Genomic DNA, 21,861 nt, shown 5'->3' with positions numbered 1-21,861 from the left:
AAGTCTAAAGGGTGTACATGCAAAGGCTCCCTGCTGCTCTTAGCTCTCACCATGTAGCTCTTTCCCTACAGGCAGCCCGTGTTGTTATCTGGTTCATGAATATCCCTTAAAATACATTTTATCCATATAAGCAAATATAGAACTGTTCCCTCAACACAAATCCAATGGCCTTCTATGTTTGTTTGTTTGTTTATTTATTTATTTTTGAGAGAGAGGGAGAGAAAGAGAACTTGCGCGTGCATGTGAGTGCGGGGTAGGGGCAGAGAGAGAGGCAGGGGGAGAGAGAGAATCCCAAACAGGCACCGTGCCATCAGCACAGAGCCTGACACAGGGCTCAATCTCACACACTGTGAGATCATGACCGGAGCCAAAATCAAGAGTAGGATGCTTAACTGACTCAGCCACCCAGGCGCCCCCCAATGTCCTTTTCAAAGGTCTGCGAGGCAGTGATGTTATTTTTCAACAAGAGATGAATAATCTTGTCTTGAAAATTGTGTAACTCCCATTGTGATAACTGGCCATTAGGGGAACCAGAGAGCCAGAATTGGACTTGCTCTCTTGGTGTGGTTCAGGGATTACGAACAAAGTCCTGAGACTTCAAAACAGCAGTGGTGTGGGACAATAGTGTTGATGGTGATGCGGTGGATACGGAATAGAAAACAGCCACTTCCCCTGAGAGAAACCTGCACAGGGAGTTGGTTTAGGCCTGGTTAACAGGGAGTTGGTTTAGGCCTGGTTAATAGGGAGTTGCTTTATCTCCATGCCTGGGAGTTGCAGCGGTTTTCAGAGGACCATGTGATCTGTGGCTTCAGCGGCCTTTCAGATGCTCTGAGTCCTTGAACTCCAGGCCAGGGCAGTTGGCAGGTGGTTGCCTGGTCTGATCTTAGAGGGCACTGCATTGGAATGCATTGATTAAAAATGCATTAGCATGCACTCTGCGCGCCTGCGGATTGCTCCTCCCTGCAGGGCTGCTTCTGGTAAAGTAGACCTTTCTTTTTTTTCCCCTTTGAAGATACCACATGCCCATTAAAGAGTAGATCATTATTGATGTCTTGATGGGTCTTATTTTTATATAATTGTGATTGCCTGCACTCAGTTTTGTAAACTGCTTTTTCATTTATGGTAAGCATTTTCCATGTCATTACAGACCTTTGGTAAGTGTCATTTACAAAAGATGGGCTGGGGCGCCTGGGTGGGTCAGTCAGTTAAGCATCTAACTTTGGCTCAGGTCATGATCTCTCGGTTCGTGAGTTCAAGCCTGGCATGGGGCTCTCCATTCTCAATGCAGAGCCCACTTTGGATCCTCTGTCTCCCTCTCTTTCTTCCCCTATGCCACTTGCGCACTCTCTCTCTCTCTCTCTCAAAAACAAATAAAAACATTAAAAAAAAAAAAAGATAAAGGTCTAGGGGCACCTGGGTGGCTCAGTCAGTTAAGTGTCTGACTTTGGCTCAGGTCATGATCTCGCAGTCTTGAGTTTGAGCCTTGAGCCCCACGTCGTTCTCTGTGCTGACAGCTCAGAGCTTAGAGCCTGCTTCAGATTCTGTGTCTCCTTCTCTCTTTGCCCCTCCCCCACTCATGCTCTGTCTCTCTCTCTCTCTCTCTCAAAAATAAATAAACATTAAAAAATTTTTAAAAAGGTAAAGGTCTAAAGAAAACCTCTTAAAAAAAAAAAAAGATGGACTTGCATGGCAGGCCTTTCTTAATCAAATCATGTGGAGATGAATTTGGTTATAGACAGAGATGCTTACAGGGGCCAGGGAGGAAGTACAAATGGGCAGAGCATGCTGGGCGTGAGACTGTAGAGAGTGGGGTTGGGGCGGATTGGAGAGGCTGGGTTCTCCAAAGTGGCACATGTTTCTCACCATTTCTACCATTTGGGTCATGACCAGGGGCTGTCAGATACTCCTATTCTTCAAGAGAAGCAGAAACCCTGGGTTTTTTAATTTTTAATTTTTTATTATTAAGAAAATTTAAGTTTGTTTATTTACTTTGAGAGAGTGTGTGAGCATGTGTGTGTAAGTGTGCATGTGAGTGGGAGGGTGGAGTAGGGAGGGGCAGAGAGAGAGGGAGAGAGTCCCAAGCAGGTTCCACGGCACCAGTGCAGAGCCCTACGTGGGGCTCGATCTCACAACCATGAGATCATGACGTGAGCTGAAGTCAGTACTGACTGAGCCATTCAGGCTCCCCAAACCTGTTTTTCTTTGTTGTTGTTGTTGTTGTTATTTTTAATGTGAAATTGCTGGTACTTTTTTTTTTTGAGAAAACAGAAAATTTTACATATTCAAAGAATAATATGGGAAACAACCAGGATTGACAGCTGTTAACATTTTGTCTTATTTTCTTCAAGCCTCATTTCCTGGTTTTTGTTTTGTTTTGTTTTTTAAGTAAACTTGCCTCCCAATGTGGGACTTGAACTCATGACCCTGAGATCAAAGAGTTGCATGCTCTACCAACTGAGCCAGCCAGGCGCTCCTCCATTTTAGACAGAAAGAGAGAGTACATGTGAGTAGAAAAAAGGGGGGAGAGAGAGCCAGAGAGAGAGGGAGAGAATCTCAAGCGTGCTCCTAGCACAGCCCTAGGTGGGGCCTGACCCCACGACCCTGAGATCATGACCTGAGCAGAAATCAAGAGTCGGATGCTCTTTGACTGAGCCACCCAGGCACTCCAAAATATCCTTCCCATTTTTAATCCCATTCTCCACCTCTCACCCAGCCCAGTTTGGGCAGCTGCTGTCATAAATTGTTATATGTCTTTCCCATTTTTTAACACTTAAAAATGCAACCCCATGAAGACCATATTGTTTTATAATTTTTTTTTTTGTTTTACAAATTTTTAATCATAATTATCACTCTGCACTTGCTTTTTCACTCAGCTTGTTTATTTATCCATGTAAATGTATATAAGTCTAATTCAGGCTTGGCAGACTTTTCTGTAAAAGATCAGGCAGTAAATATTTTAGGTTTTCTGAGCCAGACTGTCTCTGTTACAACTGCTCAACTCTGCTATTTTATAGCTAATGCAGCCATAGATGATTGTAAACAAAGAGGGTATGCCTCTGTTCCAATAAAGTTTTATTTACAAAAACAGGATGCGGGCCGGATTTGGCCCACGGGCAGCAATTTGCCAACACTGCTCTAACGCATTCCTTTTTCCTCCTGAATAGTATAGTGTCAGTGATACGGTTACACCATATGCTATTTTTCATTTCCCCTGGAGATAGATGTTTAGGTTGTTTCCAGCTTTTCTGTTTTAACACGCTGCAGGAAGCGTTGTCCATGTTTCCTTGTGTGTGTGTAGAAAGGGTTTCCACTAGGACATACACAGAAATAGAAGTGGAATTGTTGAGGCTTTTTTCTTTTTTAAACCAATCAAATGGACCAAATACAATGCTTCAGGTAGAAGAATGTGACCCGTTTGAGATCTCTGTTGTAGAATCTCTATAGGAAGCCAGTAGTTAGTAAGAATCCTATCTACACCTACCTCTAGAATTTGAGGTAAGAATCCGTGATAACTAGCAGAGGTGAGGGTGTATCCATCCAAGTATAGGAGCTGGAGAATGATCTGGAAGAGTGCGGCCACCACGAGAAATGCATAACTGACGTCCTCAGCGGACAAAAGTGGTGGAGTTAGGAAGAGACTCAGCTTTTCAGGTGTAGTGGCCATTCAGGCAGTGGTTGTTAACGTCCGAATGATCAGTTCTAACAGCAGAGCTGTTCAGGATGAAGGTGACAAGCAGCTGACCTGTGGTGGCTGCTTTCCTGGCAATGCTGGGAGTTCCTTTAAAGATTTATCACTGTAATTAGACCAGCTAGCAGAAGAGTAAGGAAGGTAATAAAGTAAAGAAGGAGCATCAGGGCATCCTTCCAAGAAAACCCTCTCCTTTGAGGAGGACCCAGAGCAAGTTTTTAAGCCCTGGTGGCAGGAAATTAAATTAGCCCATCTTCCTGAAGTCGTACGTCAATACGACATGACTAGTGCAGTTGAGCTCTGTGAGCTCAGCAGAGAAATGGTGTTCTGTGTTCTGAGTTGAGATTTAATTAAAGGGACTCAAGCTTTGGGAATTCCTTCATTTTAAAACATTTTAAACGTGATTATAGGTCATTATCATTCCTTTGTTTTTATCATTTTGGAGAGCTCAAAAAATACATGGTGCTGTAACAGAAACAGATCATCCCACTGCAGATGTTTTAATTTTTTTAAACAGGCTTGGGGCCACCTTGTTTTGATAGGTCAGAGCTGGACAGCTCTGCCTCTTCTTTAATGCAGAAAAATTCATCTCTCCTCTGACCCATCCTCCATTTACCCCCTTATGTTTCCTTTAAAATTTTTATTTTATTTATTTATTTAAAAAATTTTTAATGTTTATTTATTTTTGAGAGATAGAGATAGAGCATGAGCAACGAAGGGCAGAGAGAGAGGGAGACACAGAATCTGAAGCAGGCTCCAGGCTCTGAGCTGTCCGCACAGAGCCCAATGTGGGGCTCGAATCCCCAAATGGTGATATCATGACCTGAGCCAAAGTCTGACACTCAGCCGACTGCGCCACTCAGGTGTCCCCCCGACTTTTAAAAAGTTTTATTTAAGTACTCTTCACCCAACATGGGGCTCAAACTCACAACCCCGAGATCAAAAGCCACACTCTCCTACAGCTGATCCAGCCAGGAGCCCCCTCTTACATTTCTTACTCCGAGTCTATGGGATCTTGTCTAAACCATCTCATGTGCTACAGCAGAGGCTCAGGGGGTTGGGGTTTGAACTTGGCCCCTGAGTTTTGCAGGTCTCTGCTGACACAGAGGTGGAGACAGGCAAGGGATCCCTGCAGTGGTAACCTGGGGGCCATTGCCCTGGGAGAAAAGGGGAGACACAGTAAACAGATCAGCCATTCTAACGTCTAGTTCTTTTTTATCATCAGACAAAATTGTAATAGCATATAGAAGGTGATGAACAAGGGCTGTCTTACCTGCTTTCCTAATGGAACACTGATTAGGTATTTGGATCTCAGTTTAATCTGATTTTTTTTTTAGGGTGGTAACTATAAAACGGAACAAGAGAATAAAAGTTAGGGCTCAGCAGTAATCTCTGGAATGACCATTTGACAAGGGTTTTGGATGAATCTGTATTAGTTAATTTTAATCCAGCTTTATGTTAGTTCATAAAGTACTTCCTCCTTTGTAAGTACCTCTGCGTCATGATCATTCACCAGGAAGGAGAATTATCCCTATTTTACCAATTTTACAGAAAATGGGTTCAGAGAGGGTAAGAGGTTTTCTGGTTCTTCATTCTAGACATTACTTTATTACATATAACAACTAGAGAAGTATGAAAAATAACATTTCATGTTTCTGTGTGCTTAGCAGCAGAATCTTTTATAAAAGCATAATTGGGGAGCACATTGACTCTATTAATTAACCTGCATTTGCCTAGAACAGCCCATCACTGCCTCACATTCTGCCGCTCCTCTGTTGGCAGGGAACAGGTCATCTTCACTACTAAAAAGGAATCGTTATCACTGTTCTAAGTGTCTATTAAAATTACAAATGCATATATCCTGTGAGCCAGCAGTTGTGTGTGTGTAGAAATTTGTCTTACAGCTATACCTGCTTACACATGCAAGGATGTGGGCCCAGGCTTTTCATAGTAAAATACCAGAAACAGCTTAACTCCTAGAACTTACGCTTCTATACGGCAGGATATTGTGCTGCTGCCATGAAGAATAAGGCAGCTCTGTATCTACTGAGCGAACAAACTCCAAGAGGTGCGGCCGCTGTGGTGTTACTGTGTACAGCATACTGTGTATAGCTCTCTACGCTTGTGTTCACACGGAAGGGGGTAAGCGGGCGGGCGCCTGGCTGGCTCGGCTGGAGGAGTGTGTGACTCTTGATCTTCAGGCCCCATGTTGGGTGTGGAGATTGCTTAAATAAAGAAACTTAAAAAAAAGGGGGGGGAGGAGGGTAAGTATGTATTAATACATATTTGCTTGCTATGCATAAAATGGCTCAGGAAGATTAAAAAGCTAATAATATTTGCCTGTGGGCAGGGACTCTGGAGGCTGGAGAACATGTGAGGTGGGGGACCTGTTATTGAAGAGTGGTTTGAATCAAGGAACATAAGAATTACCTATTTAAAGAAAAACGACCCACACTGAGGTTTTCGGGAATTTGAGGTCCTCATATGTACGTCTTTAATCTCTTTGCTCTCTAGCCCTTCTCAAAGGACCCGCTTAATCATCCTTCCTTCTGCTCCCCGAGTTTTCTGGCACCAGGTGAAGTTCCTTAAAAAATTTTTTTTAACATCTGTTTTCTTCTTTTTTTTAATGTTTCATTTATTTCTGAGAGAGAGAGAGAGACAGCGTGGGCAGGGGAGGGTCAGAGAGAGAGGGAGACACAGAATCTGAAACAGGCTCTAGGCTCTGAGCTACCTGTCAGCACAGAGCCTGACACGGGGCTCGAACCCACGAACCGTGAGATCATGACCTGAGCCGAAGTTGGACACTTAACCGACTGAGCCACCCAGGCGCCCCAAACATCTGTTTTCTTATTTGCGTTCAGATTGTATTAAGTTTGTTGATTGAATGAGTTCTTTCTCTGTTTGAATACATTTTGCACAAGCCATAGCTTATGATTTTAGAATGGAAGAGTATTATGGGCACAGGATGGGAAATTCAACAGCACAAACAAGTGTACGCTGAAGTTTTCTCTCTCTCTCTCTCGACCTGAGAGTCCCCTAGGCCCCACACACCCGCTGCTGAGGCTGCCACTGTTCCCACTGTGTTGTAGCCACCACTTTTATATGCACGCTTCTAATGATATTGCTTTGTCTGTCAGACATACACACGCATCGTGTATCCCTGTGCTTACAGTGTTAACCGTACTGCCTGTACACGCTGTTCCCCATCTACTGCGTGTCTTGGTGTAGGGTGACATTTAGATTAGCACAGTCTTCTCAGCAACTGATCAAGATCCCACTGTCTACGTTATCATATACATTTAATGTATTTAATCAGCCCCTTCTTGATGGCAATTGGGTGGGCCACAGTCTGTCGTTACCATAAATGATGCTACAACGAATATCCTTGTATCTGTGGGATAAATTCTTAGAAATACAACTGCTACGTCAAAAGGTACTGCTAGATAGTTCCAGATTGCTCTCTGCAGACTCTGTAGTGGTTCGGCAGGATAGATGATCACCCAGGCTTTGAAAAGGATTCTAGCTGCAACAGCCTGTTGTCTGAGAAATAAAGTGCCGGGTAGACAAGCTCGTGCACGCTGCTGGTGGATTCAAGTTTTCACTTTCCCACCGCAGCTCATTAAGACCTGGTGAAGAACTACAGTGTGTATTCAAGTCGTTTTTACAAAGTTTTTTTTTTTAATGTTTGTTTATTTTTGAGAGAGACAGAGACAGAGTGTGAGCAGGGGAGAGGCAGAGAGAGAGGGAGACACAGAATCTGAAGCAGGGTCCAGGCTCCCAGCTATCAGCACAGAGCCCGACGTGGGGTTCGAACCCACAAACTGTGAGATCATGATCTGAGCCAAAATTGGACACTTACCCGCCTGAGCCATGCAGGCACCCCTTAAGGTCATTTAATGTAGCCATCAGAAGGTTAGCAAGAGGAAGGTGACATGCGTGTGTCAGGTGCTGTTGAGCAGCCCCTGGTGACAATTGTACTGTCCTTACTTACTTTTGCTTTTTTTCCTAGGACCTTAGCACCCTGAGACATTTTGGATTCATAGCCCTCAAGGGTTGACCTGGCCAACATTCATCATGTCAAAGCTAAAAAGCTCAGAGTCAGTCAGGGTGGTGGTTCGCTGTCGGCCCATGAATGGCAAGGAAAAGGCGGCTTCGTATGATAAGGTGGTGGATGTGGATGTGAAGCTGGGGCAGGTGTCGGTGAAGAACCCCAAAGGAGTGGCCCATGAAATGCCCAAGACCTTCACCTTCGATGCAGTCTACGATTGGAATGCCAAGCAGTTTGAACTTTATGATGAGACGTTCCGACCGCTCGTGGACTCTGTCCTGCAGGGTTTCAATGGGACGATTTTTGCCTATGGACAAACCGGGACTGGGAAAACGTACACAATGGAGGGGGTCCGTGGTGACCCTGAGAAAAGAGGGGTCATCCCTAACTCCTTTGACCACATCTTCACCCATATCTCTCGATCTCAGAATCAACAGTACCTGGTCAGGGCCTCTTACCTGGAGATCTACCAGGAGGAGATCCGAGATCTGCTCTCAAAGGATCAGACCAAGAGGCTTGAGCTCAAAGAGAGGCCTGACACTGGAGTGTATGTGAAAGACCTGTCTTCCTTCGTCACCAAGAGCGTGAAGGAAATAGAGCACGTGATGAATGTGGGGAACCAGAACCGCTCTGTCGGTGCTACTAACATGAACGAGCACAGTTCACGCTCTCATGCAATTTTTGTCATCACCATTGAGTGCAGTGAAGTGGGCCTGGATGGAGAAAACCATATCCGTGTAGGGAAGTTGAACCTCGTGGATCTCGCTGGCAGCGAACGGCAAGCCAAGACCGGTGCACAAGGAGAAAGGTTGAAGGAAGCGACCAAGATCAACCTGTCCCTTTCAGCCTTAGGGAACGTCATCTCTGCCCTGGTGGACGGCAAGAGCACTCACATTCCGTATCGGGACTCAAAGCTTACCAGGCTCCTCCAAGATTCTCTTGGTGGCAATGCTAAAACTGTAATGGTGGCCAACGTGGGACCTGCCTCGTACAATGTGGAAGAGACTCTGACCACTCTGAGATATGCCAACCGTGCCAAAAACATTAAGAATAAGCCAAGGGTCAATGAGGACCCTAAAGATGCCCTCCTTCGAGAATTCCAGGAAGAGATTGCTCGGCTCAAGGCCCAGCTGGAAAAACGGTCCATTGGCAGGAGGAAGAGGCGGGAGAAGCGGAGGGAAGGTGGTGGCAGTGGTGGGGGTGGGGAAGAGGAGGAGGAGGAGGGAGAAGAGGGTGAGGAGGAAGGGGATGATAAGGATGATTACTGGCGGGAACAGCAAGAAAAACTGGAGATTGAGAAGCGGGCCATTGTAGAGGACCACAGCTTGGTTGCAGAGGAGAAGATGAGGCTGCTGAGGGAGAAGGAGAAAAAGATGGAAGACCTGAGGCGGGAGAAGGATGCGGCTGAGATGCTGGGCGCCAAGATCAAGGTACCAGACCCTCCCTGAGGCCCTTTCCTCTTTCGGTGCGTTCTATTTTAGCCAAAAACATGAGATGAGGGATGATGTTCCTTTCAGTTTTACGTTCCCAACAGCTCCCTGGTGTCCAGTGTCCAGTAAACATTTTGGAACTGAAATAAAAACAATTTCTCCAATTTTAAAGCACGAAATATTGACTTGATAGGAAGAATAATTTTTACGGATGTGCAGGGTATAAAAACCAGCAGTAAAATTGACACCCATGTCCCCTCTGTCACCCACAGTGTGAGCAATAGAACATATTGGGGCGCCTGGGTGGCTTAGTCGGTTAAGCGTCCGACTTTCGCTTAGGTCATGATCTCGCGGTTCGTGGGTTCGAGCCCCGCGTCGGGCTCTGTGCTGACTGCCAGCTCACAGCCTGGAGCCTGTTTCAATCTGTGACTCCCTCTCTCTCTGACCCTCCCTTGCTCACGCTGTCTCTCTNTTTACTGTGGCCCCTCCCCCAGAGGTAAACATTACCTTGGGTTTGGTGTTTGTTTCCATACTCTTCCTTATAGGTTTCCTGTTTATGTATATATGTCTGAAAAAAATAGTTTCGGTTTCACATAATTTTTTACCTTTATATAAATGGAATCCCATTGCTGTAGTTTGCTTTTACTTGCTCAACCTTACGTAATGAGATTTGTCCATATTGATGCCTGGAGCTGTGATTCATTCATTATTACCGCTGTGAGAATTCTGTGGTATTCCATTCTCCCGATAGTGGGTTGTTTCCATTTTTTGCCATGAATGTTTTTGTCCTTGGCTCCAGGAGAACGTGTATGAGCAGGAATTTGTTATCTGGCGCCATTATGTCCTTGGGTATGTGCAGCCCTAATTTTACCAGATAATCATAAGTTGTTCTCGGAGGTGGCGGCGGGGATCGAAGCTTCAGCCAGCACGTTCTGAACTATGGTTGCACCTCATCCTTACCGGCACTTGAGACTATCCGACTTTAGTTTTTGTATGTCTGGTGTATATAAAATGGTATCTCGATGTGGTTTTAATATGCAGTGACCTTGCCACACAAGATACAGAGCAGTTCCTTACCCTCTTGTGGTCAGCCCCTTCCCTCAAGCTCCAACCCCTGTGAGGCGGTGGCCGAGCAGCATTCTAGAGCACAGGGGACTCCTGTGCATTTTCTTTCCGGTGCCCATGGGCTGTTCTGTCAGGTGCCTGGATTCTGGCCTGCGGCGGGGCTTTAATGGCAGAGGAGGGGACAGAGCCAGCCCTGGGAATCTGAGGACGCCTGCCGCCTGACCACAAGGCAGAAACACTCTGAGGTGTTGGGTTCTTTCGTAGTGAATTCATGCAAAATCTGATTTTGACTCACAAATGTATCCTTGTTTATTAATTTAAAAATGATCAGTGACCTCTTCCCCACCTCTCCTTTCCCCACTTGCTGCATGAAGTGGTGCTTTATCTGTGACCTCATAGGAGCCCTTTCACAGAGCTGGGTTCTGTTTTACTTCAGAGGCAGGGGTCTTTTCTGGAGCTTTCAAGACCTGAAGTGAACACGGAGTCCTATACAACACAAATAGAAGGTCACCTTGTCCCAGGGGGTTCCTTCACCGCAAATGCCACTTCACACCTCTTCACTCCTGCACTTGAAGTGTTAACAGGGTGTGCCCGTGTTTGGTTTGCATGCTGGGTTTTAGGATCCCATCTATTATTCAAGCCCAGGAACACCTAAACTCTCTAAGCAACTTGGGTTATTTGGGCAGCTCTTGGAGGCCAAGTGTGGCATGACTCAACATAATCTCCAGGTCACTGAATCTCTTAGACATTTTGTTTATGGGAGAATTATGGTATTACTTCTGTCTCTTGAAATCCCTGGGTGCTGTAAAATCATAGGACAAGATTAGAGCTGGAAGGAGTGTGTGTGTGTGTGTGTGTGTGTGTGTGTGTGTGTGTGTGTGTGTGTAGTGGAGAGTGTTTGATAATCCAGTCCAGCCACTTCCATTTTGAGAGAAGAGGAAACAGGCTCAAGGGCTCACTGAAAGACGGCAACAGGGCTAACGTTAATGTTCATAAGTTTCTTTAAAACAAGGTTGTGGAGTTTTTGGATTCCATGCTTTTCAGGAGCAAATCATTCCCATGGCTTCAACCACCGTCTAAATGCTCAAGGTGTCCTATCTACAGAGCCAGCCCAGAGCTGTCTGACATCCAAGCCTGATAGCCTCTGCCTACTGGACATTTCTAGAGATGCCCGCAGCCACCCAGAGCCTGTTCCTGCCTGCCTTTTCTCAGTCAAGCCAGACCCCTAGGAGATCCCCCTCCAGCTGTTCCTCGCTCTCCCCACGGCCCAGTCAGTCCCAGGGCCTCGGAATCCTGTGCCGTCAGCTCTCTTGGACCCGTCTTCTTTGTCCTCTGCCACCTCTCCTGCCCTAGCCCAGGCCTGGGTCCTCAAAACAGCCTCTCGTTCTGGTCTCCCTCCACCAGGCCTGCCCTTTTCCAGCCATCCTTCCTGTGGTGGGGGACGAATGTTTCTAAAACACAAATCTGACTGTGAACTGTTATGCTCAAAGAGCAGTCAGTATGATTCCCGTGATTCTCAGGATCAAGTTTAGTCTTTGAGGTTTTGGAACTGACCCGTAATTGCTTTGCCAGCTTCATATGTCAGTACTCCCTACCCTACCCTCTCACACACACAACATTTTTGTTTTCTTAGCTAATTCCTTTTTTTTTTTAATGTTTTAATGTCTTTTTTTTTTTTTTTAAATTTTGAGAGACAGAGAAAGAGAGCGANATAAAAAAAAAAAAAAAAAAAAAAGAAACATGTCTCTCAGGACAGGGCCCCTGCCTACTTCTCTCTAGCTCATCTCCTACCACTTTGTGTGTTTTCTGTTTATTCTGGAGAAAGTCACTTTCTGTCTCTGGGTCCCCTTTGTTAAGTGAATGACTTCACCAGATGATCTCCAGGTTTCCTTCTACCCTACCTCTTGAAGCTTTTAAAGGCTCCAGCCTCTGTGGACAAGAGGGAATCTTTTATTAACTAGAATTTTCTGAATGGTATAATGAACACCCAAATACCCACCACCCAGATTCACTGGGAAACAACCTTTTGTCATTTGTCTGTTATAGAAATATTCTAAAACTTCATGTAATGTTAATCTTATCTTACTCCTGCATACTTACATATATGATCACAATGCTATTTTATTTTTTTTAATTAATTAATCAATTTATTTTGAGAGAAATAGAGACAGCATGAGCAGGGAAGGGGTAGAGAGAGAGGGACAGAGAGAATCTCAAGCAGGCTCTGCACTGTCAGTACGGAGCCCATTGTGGGGCTCAAACTCACAAAACCGTGAGATCATGACCTGAGCTGAAACCGAGAGCCAGACGCTTAACTTACTGAGCCACCCAGGTACCTCCCCAGTGCTATTTTTAAAAATGCTTTACTGAGGTATAATTCAAATACCATACAGCTCACCTATTTAAAATACACAAGTTGGGGGGGTGCCTGGGTGGCTCAGTTGGTTAAGCATCCAACTTCGGCTTAGGTCATGATCTTACTATTAATGGGTTTGAGCCCTGCGTCAGGCTCTGTGCTGACAGCTCAGAGCCTGGACCCTGCTTCAATTCTGTATCTCCTTCTCTCTACCCCACCCCCCACTCTCATTCTGTCTGTCTCTATCTCTCTCAAAAATAAATAAACATTAAAAAATTAAAAAAAATTTTTTTTAATGTTTTATTTTATTTCTGATAGAGAGAGACAGCGTGATCAAGGAGGGTCAGAGAGAGCGGGAGACACAGAATCCGAAGCAGGCTCTAGGCTCTGAGCCAGCTGTCAGCACAGAGCCCGACGCGCGGCTCAAACCCATGAACCGTGAGATCATGACCTGAGCCAAAGTCGGATGCCCAACCGAGCCACCCAGGCATCCCTAAAAAAATTTTTTTTAAGTATACAAGTCAGGGTGCCTAGTTGGCTCAGTTGGTTAAGCATCTGACTCTTGATCTTAGCTCAGATATTGGTCTCAGGGTTGTGAGTTCAAGCCCCACATTGGGCTCTGTGCTGGGCATGAAGCCTACTTTAAAAAAAAAAAAAGTATACAAATATACAGGATTGCAAAACCATCATCACAATCTAATTTTAGAACATTTTTGTGTCCTCCTCAAGGAAACCCTGTTATCAGTTAGCAGTCATTCCTTATTACTTGCTCCCTCCCAACCCCACAGCCCCCACCTCCAGCCCTAAGTACGTACTAATATAGTGTCTTATAAATTTGTCTATTGTAGACATTTCATATAAATGGAATCTTATGATACGTGGCCTTTTGTGACTAGTTTCTCTCACTTAACATGTTTTCAAGGATCATCCATGTTGTAGCATGTCAGGACTTCATTCTTTTTTATGGCTGAATGATATTGAATAGTGTGGATATACACACATTTCATTCATCCGTTGATGGTCATTCAGGTAGTTTCCGTTCTTTGGCTATTATGAATACTGCTGCTATGAACCTCCATGTACAAGGTTTTGTATGGACATGTTCTCATTTCTCTGGGCTGTATACCTAAGAGTGGAATTGTTTAGGTCATGTGGTAACTCTGTGTTTAACTTTTGGAGGAACTTCCAGACTGTTTTGAATGGCTGCATCATTTTATATTTCTACCACCAATTTCTCCATATCCGTGTTGACACTTGTTACTGTCTCTTTCTGAGCGTAGCCATCCTCATGGGTGTGAAGTAGTATCTCACTGTGGTTTTGTTTTGCATTTCTGTAATGACTAATGATGTAAAATGTCTTTTCCTGTGCTCTTTAGCCATTTGCATATCTTCTTTGCAGAAATGTCTGTTCAAATCCTTCGCCCCTTTTAAAGTTGGGTTATTTATTGGGTCTTTTTATTATTGAGTTGTAAGAGTTCTTTATATATTCTGGCTACAAGTCCCTTATCAGATACTTGGCTTGCAGGTATTTTCTCCCATTCTGTGGGTTGCCTTTTCACTTTCTTTATGGCATTTTGTTTGTGACACAAAAGATTTTAATTGTGAGGTAGCTCAATTTATCTGTGTTTTCTTTTGTTGCTTAAACTTTTGGTATTGTGTCTACATTTTCCTATTTTGGACACTGTGTATAAAGTTATAATGGAATAAGGTGGCCATTTGTTGTTGTTCTTGTTGTTTAAAAAAATTTTTTTTAATGTTTATTTTTGAGAGACAGAGACAGAGTGTGAACAGGGGAGGGGGAGAGAGAGAGGGAGACGCAGAATCTGAAGCAGGCTGCAGGCTCTGAGCTGTCAGCACAAAACCCGACATGGGACTTGAACTCGTAAACCTCGAGATCATGATCTGAGCCAAAGTCAGACGCTTAACCAACTGAGCCACCCAGGCGCCTCATGTTGTTGTTGTTTTTTAATATTTACTTATTTTTAATAGGGGGAGAGAGAGAGACAAAGCATGAACAGGGGAGGGTCAGAGAGAGAGACACACACAGAATCCGAAGCAGGCTCCAGGCTCTGAGCTGTCAGCACAGAGCTGGACGTGAGGCTTGAACTCAAGAACCATGAGATCATGAGCTGAGCCAAAGTTGGATGCTTAACGGACTAAGCCACCCAGGCACCCCATTGTTTTTTAATGTGGCTGTTTGTGGCTGGTTTCTTTCACTTGGTATAGTGTTTTTAAGGGCCATACGTGTTATATCACATTACCAATATTTCATTCTTTTTTATGATTGAATAACATATGAATATATCACATTTTATTTATTCATTCATCAGTTGATGGACCTTTGTGTTGTTTCTGTCTTTTACTGTTAGGAATACTACTATTATGAATATTTGTGTACAAGTTTTATTGTGGACTTATGTTTTCAATTCTCTTGGGTTATCTTAGAGTGTTAAAGTCTTAGGTCTTACACTTAAGTCTATGATCCGTTTTTGAGTTAATATTTGTGTATAGTCTGAAGTAGGGTTCCAAGTGCATTATTTTGTATTTGGATATCCAGTTGTCCCAGTAACATTTATATAAATTATTTTTTTAACTTATTTTGAGTGTAAGCAGGGGAGGGGCAGAGAGAGAGGGAAAGAGAGAGAATCCCAAGCAGGCTCCACGCTGCCAGTGCAGAGCCAGACTCAGGGCTTGAACTCAAGAAACTGTGAAAGCATAGGGCGCCTGGGTGGCTCAGTCGGTTAAGTGTCCCGACTTCGGCTCAGGTCATGATCTCACGGTTCGTGGGTCCGAGCCCCGTGTCGGGCTCTGTGCTGATGGCTAGCTCAGAGCCTAGAGCCTGTTTCAGATTCTGTGTCTCCCTTTCTCTGTGACCCTACCCTGCTCACACTGGCTCTCTCTCTCTCTCTCTAAAATAAAACATTAAAAAAAAAAAAAAGAAACTGTGAGATCATGACCTGAGCCAAAACCAAGATTTGGACACTTAACTGACTGAGGCAGCCAGGTGCCCCTCTAGCACCATTTATTGAAAGGGTCCTCTTTCATTGTCTTTGCACCCTTGTTGAAAATAAGTTGACCATAAATGTAAGGGTTTATTTCTGAACTCTCAGTATTGTTCCTTGATCTTCTTGTCTGTCTTTATGCCAATACCATGTGGTCTTGATTGCTATAGCTTTATAATGAATTTTGAAATGAGGAAGTATGAGTCCTCTGACTTTGTTTTTCTTTCTCAAGATTGTTTTTGGCTATTCAGGGTTTCTTGCATTTCCATATACATTTTAAGATGAGCTTGTCAATTTCTGTGAAAAAGCCAGCTGGGATTTTGATAGGAATTGTGTTGAACCTAGTCATCCATTTGGAGTGTATTGTCATCTTAACAGTCAAGTCTTTTGATCCATGAATATGGGATGTCTTTTTATTTATTTACATCTTCTTTAATTTCTTTTTTTAAATAAAATTTTAATGTCTTTTCTGTGAGCAAGGGAGGGGCAGAGAGAGAGGAGGGCAGAGGATCCCAAGTGAGCTCTCTAATGACACCAGAGAGCCCGATGTGTGGCTTGAACTCACGAACTGCGAGATCATGACCTAAGCCAAAGTTGGACGCTTAACCAACTGAGCCATCCAGGCACCCCCAAAAGATCTTCTTTTTCTTTAAGAATGTTTCATAGTTTTCAGTGCACAAGTCTTTGCACTTTTTTAAAAAAATTATTTTAATCCTTATTTTTTTGATTGAGAGAGAGAGGAGAAGGAACAAAGAGAGAGGGAGACACAGAATCCGAAGCAGGCTCCAGGCTCTGAGCTGTCAGCACAGAGCCCGACGCGGGCCTAGAACTTATGAACTGTGAGTTCATGACCTGAGCCAAAGTCGGACACTTAACCGACTGAGCCACCCAGGACCCCTGCACTTCTTTTGTTAAATGTATACCTAAGTTTTTTGTTGTTGTTGTTGTTTTGCTATTATGTATGGAATTGTTTTCTTAATTTTATTTTCTTAATGTTTGTTGCTGGTATATAGAAATACCATTGATTTTTGTTTACTCAATATCTTTCCACCCAACAAAACTAACATTGTGTCTTAGAATTATCTCATGCCTTGCCCATATTCAGATTTTATGGGTTTGGTTGTTTGTAATATCTATATAAAGACTGCATTTTGCACTTGATTATTGTTTCTCTTAAGCTTATTTTAATCTGGAGCCATCCCTTTTCCCTTTAAAAACTTTTTTCACAGTTGACTTATTAAAAAGCCGGGACAGCCTGTAGAAATAACTCACAGTTGGGATTTTAACTGAAAGGTGGCTCTGAAGCATGGGTTCTCAACCTTGGCTGCACACTGAAATCATCTGAGGAATTTTTGAAAAGGACAGTGCTTAGGCCCCACCCCAAAGATTCTGACCTAATTGTTCTTTTTTTTTTTTAATGTTTTATTTATTTCTGAGAGAGAAAGAGAGAGACACAGCGTGAGCAGGAGAGGGTCAGAGAGAGAGAGAGATACAGAATCTGAAGTAGGCTTCAGGCTCTGTGCTAGCTGTCAGTACAGAGCCCAATGTGGGACTCGAACCCACGAATCGTGAGATCATGACCTGAGCTTAAGTTGGATGCTTAACCGACTGAGCCACCCAGGCGCCCCCTGACCTAATTGTTCTAAGGCAGTGGTTCTTAAATGTTAGCAGGCACCAAGTCGTCTAAAGGGCTTGTGAAATACAGATTGCTGGGCCCCACACCCGGGGAATCTGATTCAGTACATCTGGGATGGGACCCGAGAACTTGAATTTCTAACGGGTTCCCACTGTTGCTCCTGTTGCTTCTGTGAACACATTTTGAGAACCATTCATCTCTCATGAGGTCTGGGTAAGACATTTTCCAGAACTCTGTAAGCGATATTAATGTGCGGCCTGCTTGAGACGCATTGAGCTAATGGTTTCAACCAACAGTAATTTGTCTTGAATTATTATTTCATTATGGGTTGCAAAATACTGTTTTTTTCTCTATCAGTCCTTCCACATTAGCTGGGATTTTTCTTTTCCTTTTCCTTTCCGTAATCTCTACACCCAACATGGGGCTCAGATTCACAACCTGGAGATCAAGAGTTGCATGCTCTACCAACTGAGCCAGCCAGGTGGCCCCAGCTGGAATTTTTCTTGTTCTTTTTATTTTTTTTTTAAGTTTATTTATTTATTTTGAGAGCGAGAAAGTGTGCGTGTGGGCGAGCGAGGATCAGAGAGAGAGAACCCTAAGCAAGCTCCGCACTGTCAGCACAGAGCCTGACACAGGGCTCAAACTTATGAACTGTGACATCATGACCTGGGCCGAAATCAATAGTCAGATCCTTAACTAAGCAAGCCAACCATGTGGCCCTGGAATTTTTGTTTTTAATGTTTGTTTATTTTTGAGAGGGAGGGAAGGGGAGAGAGAGACAGAGGAGACAGAGGATCCAGAGGGGACAGGGAGGGGACAGAGGATCTAAAGCAGGCTCCATGCTGACAGCAGAGAGCCCGACGTGGGGCTCAAACTCATGAGCCATAAGATCATGACCTGAGCTGAAGTTGGACGCTTAACCGACTGAGCCACCCAGGTGCCCCTGGAGGACTTCTGATTTTCTGAGTGTTCCTGATTTGCTGATTTAGCAAGATTTGTAGGACAGCACCATGCACCCACACTTCAGGGTCTCCCAAGTTCTAAGCCTTGGAGTGCCCCCTAGGCTGAGGTGTTGGGTGCTCTTGCTCCCAGCCCTGAAGCCTCCTATTTTCTTTAAGATGGCCCCATGATTGGCAATCAGTTAGCTTCTTGGAGCCTCAGTATTATGTAGGGAGTGGGTAGGAGGCCTCTGGAATTTTTCTTTCTTTTTTTTTAATGTTTTATTTATTTTTGAGAGAGAGAGAGTGTGTGTGTGTGTGAGTGATGGGGGTGGGGAGGCAGAGAGAGAGGGGGGACACAGAATCCAAAGCAGGCTCCAGCCCAGAGCCTGACGCGGGGTTCGAACCCATGAACCGTGAGATCATGACCTGAGCCAAAGTCGGACGTTCAACTGACTGAGCCATCCAGGCGCCCCTGACCTGAGGTTTTGAAAGCCTGAATCCAGAGATGTGGCAGGGGGCAGTCCTCATCCTGGAGAGGCCCAACCCCACGGGTTCCAGTTTCATTGTTTGCCGTGTTCCCCGGCACTCCTGAGGCAGAGACTCTTTTCAGGAATGGTCCTTATTCTCAGTGGTCTAAGGGACTGAAATCCCCTCAGTCTTGCTCTCTGTCCTGGTGATGGTAACAGAGAATTTTCTAGCTTGGGCAACAATCCACGGGATTAGAAGAAGGCTATTTAACTCCTAATCGGTTTTCAATATTTTGGGAGTTAATGTGCTGGGTTGGCAGTACTGTGGCCCTCTCAAAGACGCTTCAGTTTCCACTCCGATATGGCCCAGGCACGGTCGTTCTTCTGCAGTCCTTTCACCTCTTCAAGCCGCTCCTCCTCGGGCAGAAGTGACCTCTCTGTGGTCCTGGGGCAGCCCACTGTTGGCCCCTGTCATAGCTAAGACGGCTGCACCGTTACCTCACCGTCTCAGGCAGGGACCAAGTGTCATTCATGTCTGTACCCCAGCTCTCTGTATGATGGGGGCCCATAGCGCCTGCCCAGTAAAGGTTTGCTGAGCGGCTTGCCTCTCATCTCATGACTTCCCACGCATGGGACCAGGTAGCCAGTACTCCGTCTGCATTCTTTCTCTACCTGTGTTCACTCATGTGTGTGTTCTTACAGGCATCTTATTATAGAAAACTTTATCCCCCTGGAAGAAAAAAGTAAAATTATGAATAGATCCTTCTTTGACGAAGAGGAAGATCATTGGAAACTACATCCTATAACCAGACTGGAGTAAGTCCCTCTTGACTGTAAGGTGGGGAGGAGGGAAAGAATGTTGATAAGCTGGCCTTGACCTGAGGGATTTGGTAGGAACACAGTGTGAATCATTTGAATTGGAACCCACCATATCTCTGACCCTGTGACTGCCAAGGTCCCCGAGGTAAAAGATGGCAGAATGGTGTTAGGAATTGGGAGACTACCACTGTGAACTCACGACCTTTCCCAAGTTCCTGAATTTCTGTTCCTCAGCTGTCAACTGAAGTGTGCTAGGCCAGATGAGGGGCGTCTGGGTGCCCTCTTGTGTGGCAGTCTGACGCGGTGTAGTGGAAATTCTCAGTCTACGCCTGGGTCTTGCAGGAATCATGGGTGACCGTCTGCCAGGGACGGGGGTTTGGGGGGTGGGTGGGGAATACTGACAGCCATGCTTTTCCGCCTGCCATCTAAGAACTGGCTGAGGAATCATCCCTTCCAGCCTAAGAGATGCAGGACACTCAACATTTGAATCCGAATGCGGCTCCGACAGAAAATAGCAGCAGCTCCTGCCCCATTTGCCTGGCAGCCTTCAGTCCGGGGCTTTACTAGGTTCAGGTTCTATCTAACTAGGCTCAGCATCTTCTGAGAGTTGGCTTCACAGGACGGTCCTGGGACTGTGGGACACACCCCAGCCAGGGCTTTAACCACTGCAGTCCATTTCCAGGAACCAGCAGATGATGAAGCGGCCAGTCTCAGCTGTGGGATACAAGAGACCGTTGAGCCAACATGCAAGGATGTCCATGATGATTCGTCCAGAGGCGCGGTACAGGGTGAGAAGAGCATCCATGTGTTTCTCTCCTCTCTCTCTCTTCGAGGAGTTTAGATTTATATAAACCCTTACGCACCATTCTGCAGAGTTACAGAGTTTGTATCCTGACTCTTTGCAGAGGTTTCTGACAACATTTATGTTAACCTAACAATTATACCAAATAGTAAAGAAATCCACTAAATAAATAGCAACTAAAAAGAACAAATACTTATGAATAAAGAGGTAAAATAGAATGAGATTTAGAAAACTAGGGCTAGGGAAGGAGGAGCGTACAAACACACTGTCCATAATGGCCAATAAACATCGACACAAAGCCTGCAAATGGCCCCGTGTGAAGGCTGGCGGGAGTGCCGGTGAGTAATGACAGGAGATGGAGAGGAGTTAAGGAACTTCCGGTACGTCCATTTAACGGAAGGTGGCTCAGTCAGGTAGTTATTTAAAGTGACATAATTGAGGACTATTTAGCGACCCAAACGTATTTCACAGTAATAATCCTGTATGAGTTTCTATTTATAAGTGCTTGCTGTATGCCAGGCATGCACTCAGCCCTTTATTGGTTTCTCTAATTGAACCCTCCCACCTCCTCTATGCAGCAGGTCCTGTGGCTTAGCAGGTGTCTGGGAAGTGGATGAACCAGGAGACACAAATGTATTGTTAAGGTGTAAAACAATTGGTACTGGAGGTTTACATCTGAATAAAATGAGCTGCAAAACATATCCAAATATGAACTGATCATCTCTGGTTAATGGACGTGCACTCAATTTAAATTGCCTTCTTTTTGCTTATCTGTATTTTAAACTTTATTTTGAGAGAGAGCGAGAACAAGCATGTGCACACACACACATACTTGAGCAGGCGGAGGGACAGAGAGGAGAGAGAGAAAATCCCAAGCAGGCCCTATGCGGGGCTCTATCTCACGAAACACAAGATCAGGACCTGAACCAAAAGTCGGCTGCTTAACCAACTGGGCCACCCAGGCGCCCTTGCTTATCTATATTTTATATTGGGGGGAAACCTGTATTATTTTTTTTAATGAAAAATTTTCACTTGAAAAATTGAAACTGTTTTTGAGTCTCCCTTGGCCACCAGAGCAAAACAGATGGGGATTAATTAGTTCGTCAGGTGCTGTTTTCCCCGGCGCCAAGTTATTTAAAATAAAGGAGGCAAAAGCAGAAAAGGTACATCAGGTGGGGTTTTCTCTAGTGGAAGGTGAAGGACATATCAGGCAGAGTCCTCAGAAGCATTTCTTTAGCAGGTTCAGAGGGTTCACACCTTGTCCATTTTTTCATGTCTCAAAACAACATTATTTCAAAGCCTACAAATCCAAATGTGCGGGTTTCCAGGGGCCTAACGTGATCCAAAGGTGAAATTCAAAGCAGTGGCTGTCCGGTGTTTTTAGCAGTGGACCCAGTCCATTAAGAGAGGTTTCAAGCAGCATCTCCATACATGAGGTCGATGGAAGCTGCCGCTCTGTCTCTCCACCTTTTCCCCGTGGCGGCAGCCTCCTGCCCCTTCTGGAGCTCTGGGGCCTGCGCTGCACTGGGCAGGAGGAACAGGAGGGGGAGATGGGCTCCCTGGGCGCCCCTCCCTCTGGCTCGGTGTGCTGGAGCTGGGGAAAGGCC

General features: G+C 44.9%; 1 protein-coding gene across 1 annotated transcript in view; it reads left to right on the top strand.

Annotated features, from left to right (window-relative positions):
- Positions 1–6,200: 6,200 nt before the first annotated feature.
- Positions 6,201–21,861, top strand: part of KIF3B (kinesin family member 3B) — an 18,354-nt gene continuing 2,693 nt past the window's right edge. The window contains exons 1-4 of the mRNA XM_077769379.1: positions 6,201–6,263; positions 7,698–9,181; positions 19,277–19,449; positions 20,135–20,240. Coding sequence (XP_077625505.1) covers positions 7,763–9,181; positions 19,277–19,449; positions 20,135–20,240 — 1,698 coding nt within the window. The 5' untranslated portion in view covers positions 6,201–6,263; positions 7,698–7,762. The remainder of the gene's footprint in view (positions 6,264–7,697; positions 9,182–19,276; positions 19,450–20,134; positions 20,241–21,861) is intronic.

This window comes from Crocuta crocuta, unplaced genomic scaffold (assembly GCF_008692635.1).
Source record: "Crocuta crocuta isolate KB4526 unplaced genomic scaffold, BGI_CrCroc_1.0 scaffold445, whole genome shotgun sequence".
Classification (NCBI taxonomy): domain Eukaryota; kingdom Metazoa; phylum Chordata; class Mammalia; order Carnivora; family Hyaenidae; genus Crocuta; species Crocuta crocuta.
Note: the sequence above shows the minus strand (reverse complement) of the source record. Positions and strands in the feature narration are given on the sequence as shown.